This window comes from Hyperoodon ampullatus (assembly GCF_949752795.1).
Source record: "Hyperoodon ampullatus genome assembly, chromosome: 1".
NCBI classification, from domain to species: domain Eukaryota; kingdom Metazoa; phylum Chordata; class Mammalia; order Artiodactyla; family Ziphiidae; genus Hyperoodon; species Hyperoodon ampullatus.
In genome coordinates, this window is record NC_136914.1 from 172,743,613 (window position 1) to 172,761,191 (window position 17,579).

At 36.5% G+C, this 17,579-nt stretch overlaps 1 protein-coding gene across 4 annotated transcripts; it reads left to right on the forward strand.

The window, feature by feature from the left end:
- Positions 1–1,448: 1,448 nt before the first annotated feature.
- PACRGL (parkin coregulated like) lies at positions 1,449–15,946 on the forward strand (the record flags this gene model as incomplete). 4 transcript variants are annotated; one of them, XM_079706819.1, is made up of 8 exons in its annotated part: positions 1,449–1,500; positions 1,617–1,771; positions 4,131–4,198; positions 5,853–5,943; positions 8,716–8,850; positions 9,318–9,425; positions 12,991–13,071; positions 15,890–15,946. In XM_079706819.1, 8 exons carry the CDS (start codon positions 1,449–1,451, stop codon positions 15,944–15,946), a joined length of 747 nt encoding a protein of 248 aa, XP_079562945.1. The 4 variants fall into 4 exon arrangements, with proteins under 4 accessions (XP_079562945.1, XP_079562946.1, XP_079562947.1 ...); XM_079706820.1 differs by lacking the exon at positions 12,991–13,071; XM_079706821.1 differs by lacking the exons at positions 4,131–4,198; positions 5,853–5,943; positions 12,991–13,071.
- Between the last annotated feature and the right edge of the window lie 1,633 nt (positions 15,947–17,579).

Sequence of the window (17,579 nt, forward strand, 5' to 3'; positions counted from 1 at the left end):
TTTGAAATATTTGGGGGCTGAATGTTATTACATGGAGCTTTGTCCTTGTGAAGATTTCTAATTTGTCAAGTAAATTAAAATAATCTCATGTTAGTACTCATTTAAGAAGGCATCAGCATTTATCCTGAAGAAGAGAAAACTAAGGAGTTATGACCCATGTCTTCAAATATTTGAAGAGCTGTCATTTGGAAGTGGAAGAAGACTTCACCTGTGTTGCCTTAAGAGAAGATCTTACAGAGCTTTTAGAAAAATAATTATATTAAAGACTTAAAGTGGGAAGTGCTCTAATGGAAGAATAATTGGAGTGTCATATAAATGGGGGAATGGAGTAATCAAATAGAAATCAGAAGGAAGCAGTGCATAAATCAGAGTGCTATGGATGTGGACATTTGAGAAACAGAAGATCAGGAAAGGCTGCATGGCACTTGGGATTGGAGCTAGACCTAGAAATAGCAGCAGGCAGTTGAGTGTATGAGTCTGAGTGTTGTGGTGGAAGATTCCTTGAAATAATTTGATTAGGCAGGAAATCAAGGGCTATGAATTAGAGCCCTCCCATTAGCAGAAAAGAGGGAATTGTGAAAGAGGGAGAAGTGAACCACCATTCACTGGATAAGCAACTTTATATATTATCTTATTTAACCTTCAATAGCAGCCTTGATAGGTTTGTATTATTTCCCCCATTTTCATAGGTCAAGAAGTCAAGGCTCAGAGAGATTAAATAATCTGCTTAAATTCTTAAATATATAATTGGTAGAGATGAGATGCAGACCCAGATCTGAGCCCAAAGCTCCTACCTTGTCACACCACACTGATCACATCTGTAGGGTTGAGTGTAGGAAACAGAAGAAAAGGAGACAACAATGATCCTACGTTTTTCAGCTTGAGGGACCAGATAACTGGTTGTACCTTGAATTAACAAGAGGTTCATAACTTCAGTGTGATAACTTCAGTTTTGGTTACGTTCAGTTTAGGGAACTTATGGTACATTTAGTAGGAGAGTTCATTTTGTCACTGGAAAAGTAGGACTTGTTATGCAGATGTTAACATTTGGAACTTTGGAAATATGGAGGCCAGAGAAGGTGAAGACAATGTGGGACAGGCCAACCACTTTTTCCAGAAATCTGGTCTGCATTTTCTGAATATAGCCAGAGGATTACAATTCAGTTTCTAAACGTATATTTTGACTGTTTGAATGGAAAAATGCATATTTTTATACATCTTACTTTCTTACAGATGGTTTTTAGTTTACTGTTATTGATATTGAAGTTGATATAATTTCATATTTTCTTATTGGTCTTTCAGGTATTTTGTTCCATACCATACCTTTTTTTGTGGCTCTTTTACTGCATTTCCTACTCTGTTCTGTTTGGTCTTTATATTGTTAATGAATCCTTCTCCCCAAAAAAGTTGAAATCAAGTTTCATTTAACTGCAGGAGTAAAAGAAGCAATGCAGAAATCCGAGTGCCATAGAGGTGTACAGTTAAGAAACAGAGAGACAGGTACAGAATATTGCTTTTAAATGAAGAGGTAAATTTTGTTGATGACACATTCTGTTATACTGACGGATGCAGGATGAGCTTTCGCCTCTTCCTTGTTGATATTCTGTTTCTTCCAGATAACTGTGATCAAAGGACATCATCAAGTGCACAAATAAAACATAGGACTACAGTTCAACAAAGGAAATCCTCCTCGTCAACCAGTTCTCCAGAATCTGCAAGAAAACTTCATCCTCGACCAAGTGATAAACTTAACCCTAAAACAATTAACCCTGTAGGTACCAAAGAGATTCCTGACTCAGTAGATTTCCAAAGTAGTAGACATTTTATTGAGCCATTCTGAATGCAATCCCAGGTTCTTTTGTTTGTTAGTTTTAAGCTAGTGGTGAAGGAAAGCATATGGTAATCATGATGAAGAATGGAGATAATGATGTGAGTGTGGAAGTGAGATGGTGTAAAGTAAAAACCAGCTTTGGTATATCCTGTCACATTCATGGTTGAGTATTGTAGAGTATAATATTAATTGCATATCAGCTTTCTTTTTTTTTTACTTTACTATGGTTATTGTACTTCTTAAGATCAATGAGTAAACTTGTATTCAATTGCCATAGGATGAATTACATGCTTCTGTAGTTGCATAAAGTCTCTGACCATTTGTCTGTCATCTATAAATGAGCTCCACTAGAATTCTTAACTACAGCCCTAGTTTTCTTTTGCCTTCTCACAGCAATTTAATCACATTTAGCAAACATAAGATTCATGTACATAAAAGTGCATAATTGTAAGTTTCTAGATCAGTTTATCCAAAAAGTGAACACATTTGTGCTCCAACACCAGATGGTGTCTGGTCCAGCCTTACATAGGGTAAGATGATAATGGTTTCAGCCTTTAAAGGGGATGATGAGAGGGGCTGAGACATGGACTTTGATGGCAGGTAAAATATGGCAGATACTTAAGTAAGGATACAGTGAACTATCCAAGGGCAGAAGGAGATTTTCTGACTTTATAAAAGGAAAATGGAAAATAGTTTAAGCTTCTATGTTCCTTCACTTTCCAATTTGCTGTGTCAAGGAAATCAAGCATGTGAAAAATGCCCTGCTCTCTCTGTGCTCTTGCTTCCTTTTCTCATATTTCGTTGAGGGAGTTTATGGTGACACTTCAATTTTCTTCCTTTCTTTAAAGAAAAAGTTTAGTAATATTTAGTGGCCCTAGTCTAAATTTTATTAAAAATTAAGGAAATCTTTGGGAAATAATTTAACGATTTGACTTGAGAATAGGGTATATTAGAAAAGACCATGTCTAAGATATGTAAAAACTCCTGATCCAAAGCAAATCAGTTGGAAGTCGGGATAGTGGTTACCTTTGGGAGAAAAGGTGGGAAGGGGTTGGAAAGAGGCACCGGTAACATTCAGGTTTTCCACCTGAGTGTTGGTACACAGGTATATTCACTTTTTGAGAATTCACTGATCTATACACAGTTTTTAAGACTTACATTTTTCTTAGCAGGAATTATAATTAGATAAATGAAACGTTAGTATTGCTGTGAATTGTCACACAGAACATAGATTGAGCTTTGTAAATTAATCTTTTATTATAATATTATATTTTAATGAAATGTCATTTATGTATTTTTACTTAAAACATATGTGTTTTTCCAGAGGAAAAAAGGTTCGTTCTAAACTTAGACTTTTACGTACATTTTAAAATTACTGAATGTGACTTTAAAAAGTTTTTTTAGCTAATTCTATCTTTAAAATAGATTAGTAAGTTTATATTTTGTAATTTAGACAGCTATGTTTCATTTGATTATGTTCAAAGTACCATGTGGTAAAATATTTACTTTCTGTGCCTAAATTCTTAAGCCTCTGATCACTTATATTGAAATTATGTATGCTGCGATTGTTTAACTGTTGTGATTGATCATCTTTTAAATTGTCTTTGAGAATGCATATAGAATTAATTTAGTCATAAAATAATTATATAGAAAAACTGAAAGTTGTGAAGTTATATATCTAAGCAGACACATCCGGGCATGTGTTTGTGAGAGTCTTGCTCTGTCTTCAACTCTGTCACTCCTGTTCATCCTAAGCCTTTGATTTTTATTGAAGCACAAAACCAGATTGGAGAAATTACAGGTTCTCTGCCTATCCAAGACCGTCCATATTTGAGTGGAGGAGAAGTAGGAGATGTGTGGGAGGTTGAAAACACATTATACTTTCCCTGTACACCTTTTCTCCATTTAGTCCTCACTTTGAAAAGTCACAATGCGGAAGGGGTGGAAAGATGTTATTATCTTTATTGTCTTTGTTTATAGTATTTATATTTAAAAATATTGATCTATAGTATATTTATTTTATATATGGTTTCAGCTACCTTCAAGCCTTCTGAAACAAGTTAAGGGTAAAAGGAAATATACAAAATGCGTTTGTGGTTGTGGTTTCAGTATTGAGAGGATTGATCATTTTTCTTAGCCATTTTTCTGAGTAGAATGATGTTGTACTTGATATGAGTGTGGTGGTTTGAAAGTCAGGGTGTCCATCTGCCTCTGACTGCAACAGGATTGAAGTTGATTAGGTATCACAAAGTGGAGGTGATAGTAATATTTATTGTATTCTTGTCATTTTTTATTTCAGTTTGGTGAACAGTCACGAGCCCCTTCTGCATTTGCAGCTATTTACTCTAAGGGAGGTGTTCCTTGCAGGTAAAATCAGTACAAGTTATAATTGACCATATTATTCAAAATAATTGAGTAAAATCGATACAGTTTTCAGTTTAAAGTTTTGAAAGTTTTATTTACTAGGGAGATTGAAATAATGGTGACTTATTCATACTTTGGCTGTTGGAATGGTATAGATCCTGGGACATTGTTGAAGAAAATCATTTTAATTCCAAAATAGAATTACTGATAGATCTACAGTAAACCACCAAATAATTTAAGAAATTGAATGAACCAGTTTCTAAAACAATTTAAGCATTCATAGGCTTAGACAAATTTCAAATAAATAATCCTTTTTTGTTCATGAACTGGAAGTTGACAATTTAATGAAATTGTTTCATTATTTTTTTAATTATACTTCAAAAATCAAAGATTTACAATTTTATTTATTGAAATTATATTTCTTATTGAGTAATATAGCTGTTTTTGTTTACTTTTGATGCAGTTCTTGTAGACTTCTTGGATAGAGATCAAAACTATTTTAAAGCAAACAATGCAAGTTACTAATAGAGTGATATCATTTTAAGATTTCACTACTGAGAAACATTAATTTCTTCTAAGTATAACCAGTTTTAGCCTGTTATAGATGATAGAAAATTTTGTTTTCATTGTGGAAAGAATAATCAGAACATTGTTTTTGTTGTCCTAAACTTAAAGAAATGTAATTCTTAGTGGTATTTTCAGATTTGGAGGGCTAGGAGTGAAAAATAAGCTCAGGAAGCATTCTCTAATTTATTGTTGTTATTATTTTGTATTTGCATTCTGAATTGAAACTCTATTTTAAGGGTCTTATACACCCTCCCCACTCTGAGAATTTATTATTGCTAAAAATGTAAAAACAGTGTTGCTGAGGCTTCTTGCTATTATGAAAAGAAGGTGTCAAGTTGAGAACATTACAAAAAGAATGTGAAGTAACAGTTGAATGTGTTGAATAAGTTCATGATCATGGGTGTGATGATGGTTCCATGGGTGTATTCATACATCAAAACTTACCAAATTCTATACTGTATAACAATGTCCATTTTATTGCGGGTTGGTTATGTCTCAATAAAGGCTGTTAAAAAGAAAAAAAGCAGCAGCAGCAGTGACTTTAATTCAAGGGGCTACCTCTTTGTTACCCTGCATGGGCCATTGCACCTTCCTGGCCTCAGTTTTCTTCTCTTTAACAGGGATAAAACCTGGCTTGCCTTTAGATTATTCATGTTAGGGTTAAATGATTTCCATCTGAAAAATAATGTTTCTAATTATCACATTTTGTTTGCATGTTTTGTGGTAGGTTTGCTATAGTTTTGTCTATATTATTTGGCTATAATTATAACTGAAACATATCAAATGTAACATTTGCATTAAGACACAAATAGCAACATGCTGGAACTCCAAAATTGTAGGCTAAACAAATGTGGAGTTGTTTAGTTTTGCCACCAAACAATTTTGCTAAAAGAGTAGAAATTTGTAGGATTATAAATATATAATTATTGCTTTATAAGATGCCTTTGTAACATCATTTAAGGTCATAGTATTCCTACATGTTACAGAATAATTCTAATATGATTATGTTCTAGAAAGAATATGTATATGTTAGATAATCACTGCTTAATATATGTTGTCCTTGTTACATGCACTGCCGTTTATATTTTAGGTTGGTCCATGGTTCAGTAAAACACAGGTTACAGTGGGAGTGTCCTCCTGAAAAGCTTCCATTTGATCCTCTTCTTATTACTTTAGCTGAGGTAAATACTCTGTCTTTCCTAAATGTTTATGGAAAACAAATTTTTTAAATTGTGTTAAATGTTATTTTGTAACTCATCAGTAAATACTTTTGAAATAAAAGCCAAACAACTGTATTAAAGCACCACATTCCCTTAGGAACTAATTATGATTGGTATATGTTTATTAAACTGTTTAAACAGCTTTATAAACATGAAATTAAACATGAAACATGAAATCTGCACAGGTATTTGTAGATAAGTGGATAACATATTTATATTTAATTTTAAAAAAAGTTCTTTGAATCAAATTCAATTAGTCAAATCAGGAGAATATCACTGATTTGAACTTATATTGCATCAGATAACAATTACTGGTTGGTCTTCCTTTATAGAAGCAGGCACCTTTAATATGATATGTTTCTTAGGGAACTGATATTACCTACCTAATGTTCTTTGGGAGAATTCTCTGGGCTTTTGCCTACTGCTACATTTTAAGTAGAATATCATGGAGATGGTTTTTGTAGAGGATTTTAGAAAAACTCCTGATAGATTCCTTTATATTATTTAACATTTGTGTCAGGAAAACAGTTGGCATAGTATTAGCTTGAAGAGAGTCAGTGATATCTCCTGTGAATTTCATTATTTATAAATGTATAGAGTTAGAGTCAGAAGTTGAGAAGTGAATTAACCAGTTGTACTTAACCTTTGAGATACTTGTCTTCTTTAAGAGTTAAGGATCATTTTTGTTGTTGTTGATGTTAAGAACGACAGCAAGAGCTTCGATGGTATTAATCTGAATAGGCAGTGCCTCTAGGATAAGTCATACAGTAATAAGTAATCTGAATAAAATATGACACAGAAAAATCTCAAGCTTTTTTTCTTCATTTAAAGAAACATTTGCTTTTCCTGTAAAACTAGTGGGGAGGGCCAGGTGGCGGCAAAACAGAAAAGTAGATAATTGTGCTGATTGAGTTTTCTTAATTATAGTGAATCCTTAGAATTTCTAGTTCCTCCTTTAGTTTTCCAAGTATACTTACTCTTTTAAATGGACATAACAGTTACTACTGAAGACTGCCGAATTTCCTTAGGTCTCAGCTTTTCTTAATTTGTACCTCGGCTTGCAGAAGGTATTTTGATGTAATAAGCGGTGTATTTTTATGGGTAGCCTATTTTGAAATTAAATTTTAATCAGTCTCTTAAACTTGGTATTGAAAACTAAAGATGTTCTAATATTTCATTAGTTCTTTTTTAAAGTTTTATATATGGTAGCAAACAGTTTTTTAGATGAATCAAAACTATAGTGATACCTTTGAAAACATACTCTAGCTAATCACAAGGAATGGGAAGTGCTTTAACTTGGGGAGTCCCCAAAGGGACTCTGAGTTTAGTTTAGACCTCATAAAGTCAGTCTTTTAAATACCCATTTTCCAAACACCAATGCTTTTATTTCTGTACTGGGTAAACTCCACTCATTTATTAATGGGGAAATAGTGACAGAACCACCACTATTTAAATCCATTTCACCTCTTGACCTGAGATTCCTCATCTCTAAAATGAAAAGGATAGGGGTGCTCCTAAGACCATAGAACCTGTGTTCCAAAATGGTGCTGGTGTGCTTGGCATCATAGTTTTCAAAAGCATGATAGCATCTAGGAGAAGAAGTGTTTCATCACTGTTTGGAAGCACATAGTTTGGTCTTAAGGACAAATTGTTTGAAAATTAGTATTTTTAGGCATGACCCTGCAGCTGGTTATAGTTATTCCAAATAATAATTAGTCAAACTGAGGGAATGTTGCCATTGCTTTCTTTCTTTTTTTTTTTTAACATCTTTATTGGAGTATAATTGCTTTACAATGGTGTGTTAGTTTCTGTTGTGTAACAAAGCGAATCAGCTATACATAAACATATATCCCCATATCTCCTCTCTCTTGTGTATTCCTCCCACCCTCCCTATCCCACCCCTCTAGGTTTCTTTCTTTGTTTTACCTTTTCAGAAAAGGTACCTATTTTATCCTGACTCAAAATAATCAGTTAAATCAAAAGACTACTGTCTAATTGTTCCTAATGCATTTGGGGTGAAAGGCATAGTAAGAAATGATTTACACTGTTTTTTTTTTCATATTTTTGTTTGACATTCTGATGTTAAAAATAGCATTTGATATCTTACAATGCATTTTAAACATAGTATAAGATTTGTCTTAGTATTTAAATATGAAGGAAATATAATATTTTAGAAAGTCATTAAACAAGTTGCAAAATCACCTTTAAGTTAAGGGGTCCAGTAATTTTGCATTCATAAAGTGGAGTTTATTAACATACATTTTAGACTAATTTGCTCTGATTTCAGGCAGTGTTTCGGAGTATATACAACATGTTTTTAGTATCCTAGTGAGTTTTTTATCCTTCTCTTTATTTCTTTTTATTTCTTTCCTCTCCCTCCTGTCCTCCTTCCTCTTTTATCTCTGTTTTCTTTTTCCTTTGTTTTCTTTTTCTTTATTTCTTTTACTTTTCCTTGCTTCTCCTTTGATTTTTCCTGTTCCTTTTATTTTTTTCTTATTCTTTTTCTTTTCCTTTCCTTCTTTTCTTGGTTAGAGATCCCTCCTGCCTCATGTATGTCCTGTGTTCCATGATATCTTAGTTTAATTGAAATTGTAATTACTGAAATTATATTTCACAAATAGGAAAACAATAATAATAAAACTTGATTTTTACTTACACAAGTAAGGCTTAATTTTTTTGGTATTAGCATCACTAAATGGGTAGTAAATCATGTTTTTGTCTTTGTTTTGGCAGGGTCTGAGAGAGACTAAACATCCATACACCTTTGTGTCAAAGGAGGGTTTTAGAGAATTACTTTTGGTCACAGGTGCTCTTGAAAAAGCTGTGCCTTTGCTTCCTAGACTGATTCCTGTGCTGAAGGCAGCTCTGGTATGTCCTTTATTCCTTTAGACTTTCTGTGGTACATTTAGAATATTTTATGTCTTTCAAATTATATGCAAATTTGTTCTTTACCTGTGATTTTGATGTGTGTGCAGAATTAGGCCAATGTTATTCAGGGCCAGATGATTACTTCCTGGAAGACACCTTGGGAGGATGTACTAAAGGTAAAAAGGGACATCTTGAGTAATTAGAGAAAATAATGAACCTCAAATCAGTCTTTCTGTAGGCTACAACATATTTTAATTAATGTTTCAGTCAAGCCAAATTTGGTTTTTGCTTCTAGATGTCCTGTACTAAAGGTTATGTTTTAAATTCTGGGTTTGGTTGATTATCTTCTAGGACTGAAATGTACAATCTCTTTTTCTCTACCTGCTTGCCCTTTCTCCTTACCCATCCTTCCTTCTCCCCTCTTTCTGTCCCTGCCTGTGCACCCCTAACCACCCAACCCTCCCCAGGTCCACTTGGATGATGAAGTGTTTGAAAGAGGATTGAATGCTCTGGTACAGTTAAGTGTCGTTGTTGGCCCTTCTCTAAATGACCATCTGAAACATCTGCTTACAAGTGTAAGTACTGAAAAGATTAGAGAGGGGTCGTGTATATGTATCTCTTCCTGATGTAATGGCTTCAAATTAATCATTAAAATGATTTAAAACGTTAAGAAAACCTTATCATCCTATCCAAAAAATGTAGATGTCAGACCTAGTTGTTCATAAAATATTTTTACTAGTGGACTTGGAAAGCAGCTACATGAGCAAATTTAGAGTTGTAATCAAAGTAAGCAGAAGTTGAATGGACAAAAATTAATGAACAGTGTGAGGACTTCATGCCTACGTGGATTGGCTATGAATTATAAGCAGAGCTTATACGTATTCTTGTGGAATTGGATATTGCCAAAGTGATGTTTTTCATCTTTTTTCTTTTTCTTTGTTTCACATTGTAAGTGTTTTAGTGAGTCTCTAGCATTCAGGATGAGACATTTTCCTGTTAGGAGTAGTTTAACCATATCACAAACTTATATTGGGGTACTCTGCAGTTCAAGTGGCCCCCAAGACCACCCTTAGGTTGAATAATTTGCTGAAAGGACTCATGGAACTCAGAGAAGCTGTTATTCAGTGTTGGAGTTTATTACAGTGAAAGGATACAGATTGAAGTCGGCCAAGGGAGGAGGTGCATGGAGCAGGGCTGAGAGAGACCAGGTGTGGAGCTTCAGTGGAGCTTCAGTGGAGCTGTGTGGCCAATGCTTGCATTTTCCAGCAGTGACGTCTGGCATGATGCATGGAGTATTGCCAGCATGGGAAGCTCACCTGAGCCTGGGTGTCCAGGGTTCTCATTAGAAGTTTGTCACATGGCATCACCGCCCACCTGCCTGGTTGACCTTGGTCACCAGCCTCTAGAAGTTGAGCTGATACCTTGTGGCCCGGGGCCCCCACTTAAATCACTTTTGTTAGCATTGACTATCTGGTGTGGCCCAAGGCCCCAGGTAAACAAAGACACTCTTATCTGGAAGGACCTTCCAAGAGCTTCAAGGTTTCCATCCAGGAGCCAGGGGCAAGGACCAAACCTTTCTTTATGCAGAGTTAATCCTTTATTGCACACACTGAAAGAAAGATTAAAGTCCTGGCTGGGATAAGCTGTAGCTAGGATTTCTCTGCGTGCATCCTTCTGTAGTTCAGAGCAGAGACATCTATGTTGATCATAGTTCCACTTTTTTCTTGGACCCATCCACCTGAGAGATCTAGAAGTGTATTTTTAACTTCTTATTCTGCAGATAGACTAATACACCCCAGGAACCACCTGGCTAAGCCTATGGACAGAAGGGGTGGTGGTGGTGAAAGTAGGGGGGGCTGTGGTTAGAAATGGTAGGAGATAAAGTCTCACCATGGGTCTGGTGGGGAGAAGACAGAGTGAGACCAGACTCTCAAACGTTAACACATGGGGAGTCTCAGGACAGAAGGAGGAGAATCCTGGCAGATACTTGCTCATCACCCTCAGGTCAGCAGGTTGGGCTGTGGCTGACTAACTACAGGAATTTCACAGTAATATGTAGAGTGACTCATTGTAGATTGATAGCTTCCTTCAAACATTCAGCAGGTCAACATAAATCTGCTGCTCTCTGCCCTCCCATTTTCTGTCAGGTATCATGTGAGGCACAGGGAATATAATGCTGAACGAAACCAGAGATGCCCCCTGTCCTTGTGGAGGTTGGTTTTTGTTTGGGGGGGACATAAGTAGCAAGGACATCCTCTGAGAGAATTAGGATGAGGTGAAGAGGAAGCGACATGGAGAGAAAAGGATCCTTCCCCCAACTGGAAGTTGAGCCTCCTAAACAGCCTCCCATTCCTGCCCAGTGTGGCAGAGGGAGAAGACCAGATCAACAGTTAAACTATTTTCTTTTTTTTTTTTAAGGGAAAGTAGCATTAATCTTTGGTCAGTCACCTTCCTCCCCACAGCTCTGCTTTTCCTAAGACAAGGACTGACTGAAAGGACCTCTTCCCTTCCTGGGGTGGCAACGCTTTGGGGAGACATAGCTACCACACTGACCTTCACACCCCAGTGGGATTCCACAGAGGAGAGATCCTTGAAAGTAAGACATGTGGAAGTTTGTCCCTGGTCTGTTAGCTACATACCATGAGCACCACTGAGGTGCTAGATGCTCCCTCCTTCCCTCACCTCCCCTCATCCACCACCCCCTTCAGCCAGAAAGGATCCACTTTCATGTCTCATAAACTTCCACATTAGATGTTTATTGGAAGAAAGGACTCATCTTCTAGAAAAAGAATTTCCAAACCAGTTACTGAACCTATATACAACTGATTTTCTTCATATGTGTAATAAGTCATATCCTTTGAGCTTCAACTCTGAGAGACTGTCCACTGACCCTAGGACAGTGATCCTCAAACTTGAAGGAAGAAAGAAAGAAATCACCTGGGAATCTTGCTAAAAGTGCAGAACTTGGGCCTTTGTCCTGCGATTCTGATAAAGCAATTTATGGGGTGGGACCGAGAATCTGTACTTTGTAAGTGGGCATCTGTGGTGGTTCTGATGGTGGTGGTTCATTGTTCGTCCTGCACTCCCCTGCCTGAGAACATGGTCTCGAAGAAAGCAAACTTAAGATCTGTAAGAGGTGCCTTTTCTGTTCATCCCCAGGATGTTGATAAGCCCTGCCTCTCCTCTCTTTTAGAGTTGCTTTTCTCACATTTTTTATCTTTCTGGGAGTCTCTTCTGACCCTCCCTAACCTTTGATGACCTGCTGAAAGGACCCATTACTCAGTGCTCAGTGGTGGGAAGTATGCCGGGGTTACTCACAGATCTGGGAAGAGGAAGAACCAGAAACCTACTCTAGGACAGGGGCTTTATGTGTTTGATCAATGAGGAATTTTGATCCATTTTCATCCCCAGAAGGTGGAGCCGTGAGCAAGTCCTGCTGTAGCTGAAATGTTTAGGTCTTTGGGTGAGTGTTGCAGACGCTTGGTGGGAGAACACAGTTATGAGTTGTGCTTGAGGGCCTGAATTGCGCTGTTTCCCTCTTTGCTCTTGTTCTCGCTCAACTGTGCTCTCTCCCTTCTTAGCCAGAGCTCCACCTGTCCAAGGAGGCCCCTTCAGGACATAACTGGGGGTGATAGGTGGTCTTGTGGTTTTTAGTCCGATTCTTTTGCCTGCCACTGTTACTGAGTTATTCATGTAAATGCTCTGTTCTTTGTTGTCTCTTCCTTTTTTAACTGTAGGAAACACGTGTTTTAGAAGCTTAGCTTGCCATAGTGGTCCTGCAGATGCTCTTGCAAATTACAGAATGGGAATGTATACAATTTCTTAGAAAACTTACTCTGGAAGACTTACAGTATGCTAGTACTGTAGTAGATTTTGTAGGGTTGGTATTGTTTCAAATAATAGAAATCAATTTTTTTTAAACAAATACAGTGGTGTCTATTATATGTAAATTTTAATTAGATGTTTCCTAAAAGAAGCCTTGAAATCTAAAACAAATTAAGTGGGGTTTATGTACTTACTATACAGTAAAGACTCAGTGGTATTATTTCTAGTTAGCCTATTAGTGAAGTTTTACTTATGTTTACAGTGAATAGTGTTACTTTTTCAAATCATTTCGTTCCCTTAATCTTATTTGAAAAGCTTTCCAGGAGACTAAGGGACAAGAAATTCAAAGAACCAATCACCACTGCATTACAGAAGCTGGAGCAGCATGGTGGAAGTGTAAGTGAACATTATTCCCCATAAATCATACATATTAAAAATTTCAATTGTACTATGAAATTGACTGCATAACATATATTATCTCACTTCAGGCTCAAGTAACCACATGGTGTTGATATTATTATTCTCATTTTAGAGCTCAGAGTTTCTGTCTTGCCGAGGTCACACAGTTTTGTTTTGTTCTTCTTAATTGAAGTGTAGTTGATTTACAATGTTGTGTTAGTTTCAGGTGTACAGCACAGTGATTCAGTTATACATATATATGTGTGTGTGTGTGTGTGTGTGTACATATTCTTTTCCAGATGCTTTTCCCTTATAGGTTATTACAAAATATTGAGTATAGTTCCCTGTGCTATACAGTAGGTCACACAGTTTATAAGCATGAGGATTCAGACCCAGGTTAATGTAGGGCCTGTGCACTGCACCGTGCTTACCGTACTGCACTCTGTACAGCTGTACGTTTTTTTTTAAATTTTGGTTGTATTTTGTATTTTGGATGTTTTTGCTTTGACCCTTGGGAAGTTCAGAAAACAAAAGGATTAACTTAACTCATTGAAGAAAAAGTGTTATTTTTCCTTTCATTTGCCATCTTCTCTGTCTGAAAAATTTACAATCTGCCCATAATCGAAGATTGAAATGAGGTTCCCAGCTGGCTGCGTTGTTCTCTCTGGAAGGCATGTGTGCTCGCTCGGACATGCTCACGTGCACACAGAGGAATGATTCAGCCGACTAGTCTAACATGCAAGAAGGTGCAGAGCCGTGGGGGATTTCATTACTGTCTGTGTGTTGTGAAATAACTGGGTTAATTGAATTTTCATCACTTGAAAGAAGGGTTCAAATAATCTAGTCTTGGAAATATTTCCATAATGCAGTAATCCCACCATGTTTTGGAGATTACATTTAATCAGATCTTAATGATAGAGTTGCATGTGATTATCTTAACATTGTAGAACTTAGTTACACTCTAGGTATTTGATTATAAAGAAAATTTGCATGATCGATACAATCTTAAAACAACAGATGTTTGAGTTTAAGCATTGCCTAAATTACTTAATTTGACCAATTTCAGTGACTTTTAAAACTGATTATATTCTTTTCATGATGAATGCCTAGAATAAAGTTTATGAGGAGGAAGTCAGTCCCTGGGCTACTAGAGGGTTAGCCTTCTGACACCTTGTTGAGATGCACAGAATCATCCCACAGTCAATCCAGTGTCCCTTCCCAGCAGAAAGGAGATTCTTCTTGCTTACAAATGTGTTGTTCTGAGAATTGGAATGCAAAATAATTTGCCCTCTCCTCTCTGTGAAATGCAAATAAACACATGCTAAATAACATGGCAAGGCTTTTCAATCTGAAACTCTCCCCAGATGGTTTTCACACATCCTGTGCTGGTATGGGACATGGACGATTAGAAAGGGCTGGGCCCAGCAGGTTAGATTTCTTGGGGGTGTGTGTGGAGGAGGGGATAGTTTTTGAGTAAATACAGGTTAGAAATAGCACACTAGGATTTGGAGGGGGAATACTGAGGATGTAGGTGACCAATCCAAGGGTCCCAGTGATAGCTGGCAAGGAAGTTCTCTTATTGCCACTCGAGCTCATTAGTTTTTAATCATGCTAATACAGAATTTTAAAAGATTTTAAAGTTATAAGGACTATTAAGTATTGTTTATTCCCTCATACTTTTGCTCTTCTTGTTCCCCCTTCTAATGTCCTACATAATATTTTAGTAATAATTAATGTAATTGCAACAGGAAGTTTCAATCACATATCAAAGACTTCCCCTTGGCTTAATTATTATTATGCTTGCTTTAGGTACTTTATAATCCATCATGAAATTAATGATGTTCTTTCCTTTCTAAAAACTTAAATGTTCACATCTTTCTCTTTCTTTAAATATTGGAGATGAGTCTTTTTTTTTTTTTTTTTTTTTGCGGTGCGCGGGCCTCTCACTGTTGTGGCCTCTCCCATTGCGGAGCACAGGCTCCGGACGCGCAGGCTCAGCAGCCATGGGGCCAGCCGGTCCGCGGCATGTGGGATCCTCCCAGACCGGGGCACAAACCCGTGTCCCCTGCATCAGCAGGCGGACTCCCAACCACTGTGCCACCAGGGAAGCCCTGGAGATGAGTCTTTATGAGAGATTCTTCTCAATATTATAGTTTCTCATTTCTTAGTGCTCACGTGTATCACAATGATGAAAAGACTCAACTTCTAGAGAAACTAAAATATCAGTTACAGACAGCCAGTGTCATATTCTTAGAACTAGTCAGTTTGCTATCTGTCTTAAACTGAAATTGGTTCATTCTCAGCCTGATTTAATTTTCTTTTTAAACGATATACACATTAGTCTTGAAAAAGATACATACATATATATACATCCTGATCTTTATCGAGCAAGTAAGAACTTATTACATGAGAGGTACTCTATTGAGTATATTTTAGACATTAAACTCATTTAATCTTCGCTACATCCCTCAGAGGTGGATTTTTGTTGTTATCCCCCCGTAAAGAGCTAGAAACTGAGGTGCAGAGACGTAATTAGCCCCAGATTTGACAGTGAAGAGACTGGCAGAAGCTGGATTCAAGTACTGGTAGTCTGGTTCCTAACTACTTTTCCAGTTAAATATTTTTAAACCACAAAAAGAGACAACGTATATTTTATTTAACTCAGAAAAAAAGTTCTTTTTCCATCATTCTGCTCCTATCCCATTTTGTATGTTTGGAGTTTTGAATACTTTTTTAGGCATGCTCCTGCAAATGTAGTATCTCTTAGGGGAACCCTGCATGATACTAATGAGGCTAATTTTTTTTCTGTTGACAGGGAAGCCTTACCATCATCAAATCTAAAATTCCAACCTATTGCTCCATATACTGCTGAAGAAAGTAGCCCTGGTGACAGGTGTTAAATGCTGACCATGGGTATGCACGGAACCTTTTCAGATTCACTTCATTTTATTCTTTGGTAAATCACAACCACCCTTCCTTATTGCTGGCTTTAGATGAGAATACACAATTCCACTGAATCATAGTACAAGTTATTCATTAAAAAAAAGAATGGTTAATGATGGAAAACTATTAAAAGAAAGTTCTATAATAGTACAATCTTGTGGGGTTTACTTTTTCATATTTTTTTATGGTTTGTGTGAGCAACAGTTATTTGGTTTACAGTGGATGTGTTTGTATATATTTTCTAGTGCTTTTTATATATAACATTTATACAGTTCGTGTGTAGCTGTGCACTTATTTTTAGACATTTTGCCATTTCCTGGGTTTTATATTTATCAAGTCTATGAAAATTTCAAATAGTGGACAAACATTTGTGAATTCACTGTTAATTATTGTTTGTAAATATGTATTTTATAATGTAGAATGCTTGGAAATAATTTCGAGTATTCTAGTTTAAGAAAAAAAATTTTAATGTGTAAGTTCTCTTATAAGTATGGTTGTTTATTACAAATCATTAAAACTACCTAAACTTTAGGTATTAATTGTATTTAAGTAAATGTTATTTTTGTATTTCATAGTCTGAAAATACTGATATTCAGTACATGAAGATACTCAGAAATTAAAATCTTAAAAGTCTTACATGTATTCAGTGATTTTGTTGTTCTTGCTTATGTTTAACAATTGATTCAGTTGAAAAAGCTTTTAAAACATAATTTACAGGTGTAGCTCTGAATGTTAATGTAATAGAAGCTGATTCTGGATCATTCTACAGAGAAAGGAGTAGAGGGAGAGAAACATCTGGGCAGGAAGAGCGTTAGGGACCCGACTGGCCACACCAAATCCAAGGCTGACAGACTTCTGAAGGACTGGAGATTAGGGGCAGCAACATTCTGTCCCAGAAGCCTTGGAGAACATCCTTTCTTTGCTCCACTCTCAGGTACCAAGAGTGATCTCTTTGTAATTCTCACTTCAGATCCAATCTCACGGATGTAACTTAAAATAAAAGGAATTTCTGAAGAGTGTTAACAGCAGAAATGCTCCTCCTCCCTCAGAGCTCCTATCATTCCTGGTCCCCCGTCTGTCACACTCTCTCCTCAGGTGTCTACTCTAGTCACATCCTCAGGTCGCATCCGCTCACAGGCCTGCCTGCCCACTGGCCTTGCCCTGACTCCTCTTTCCTTGCACTTAGCTCCACCCAAAGACCGAGATCTCTACAGTTTAGAAAAATGCCATCAGAAAAATGTAACGTTTTTAATCTAGTGATTATAAAATTTATTGAAATAAAGACCTGTAACATAGACAGTAGAGTTATAAACATTTTATTTGCTTTTATTTTTTTCTTTTTGAAATACAAAATGTGCACATTGAATTTACACAAACACGTGATGGCCAAGTTCAGTGTACATGTATTGTACTACTCTTAATTTCTACACTGGTGATAGCAGGGCAGCTTTCAACATCCTATCTCTACACCAGAATAGATACCTGATTTATTGTTGCAAAGACAGTTGCAAATTTCCTCCTACTGTAGCCTCTTGGTCTTTGTGATATTTCTGCAAAACAGG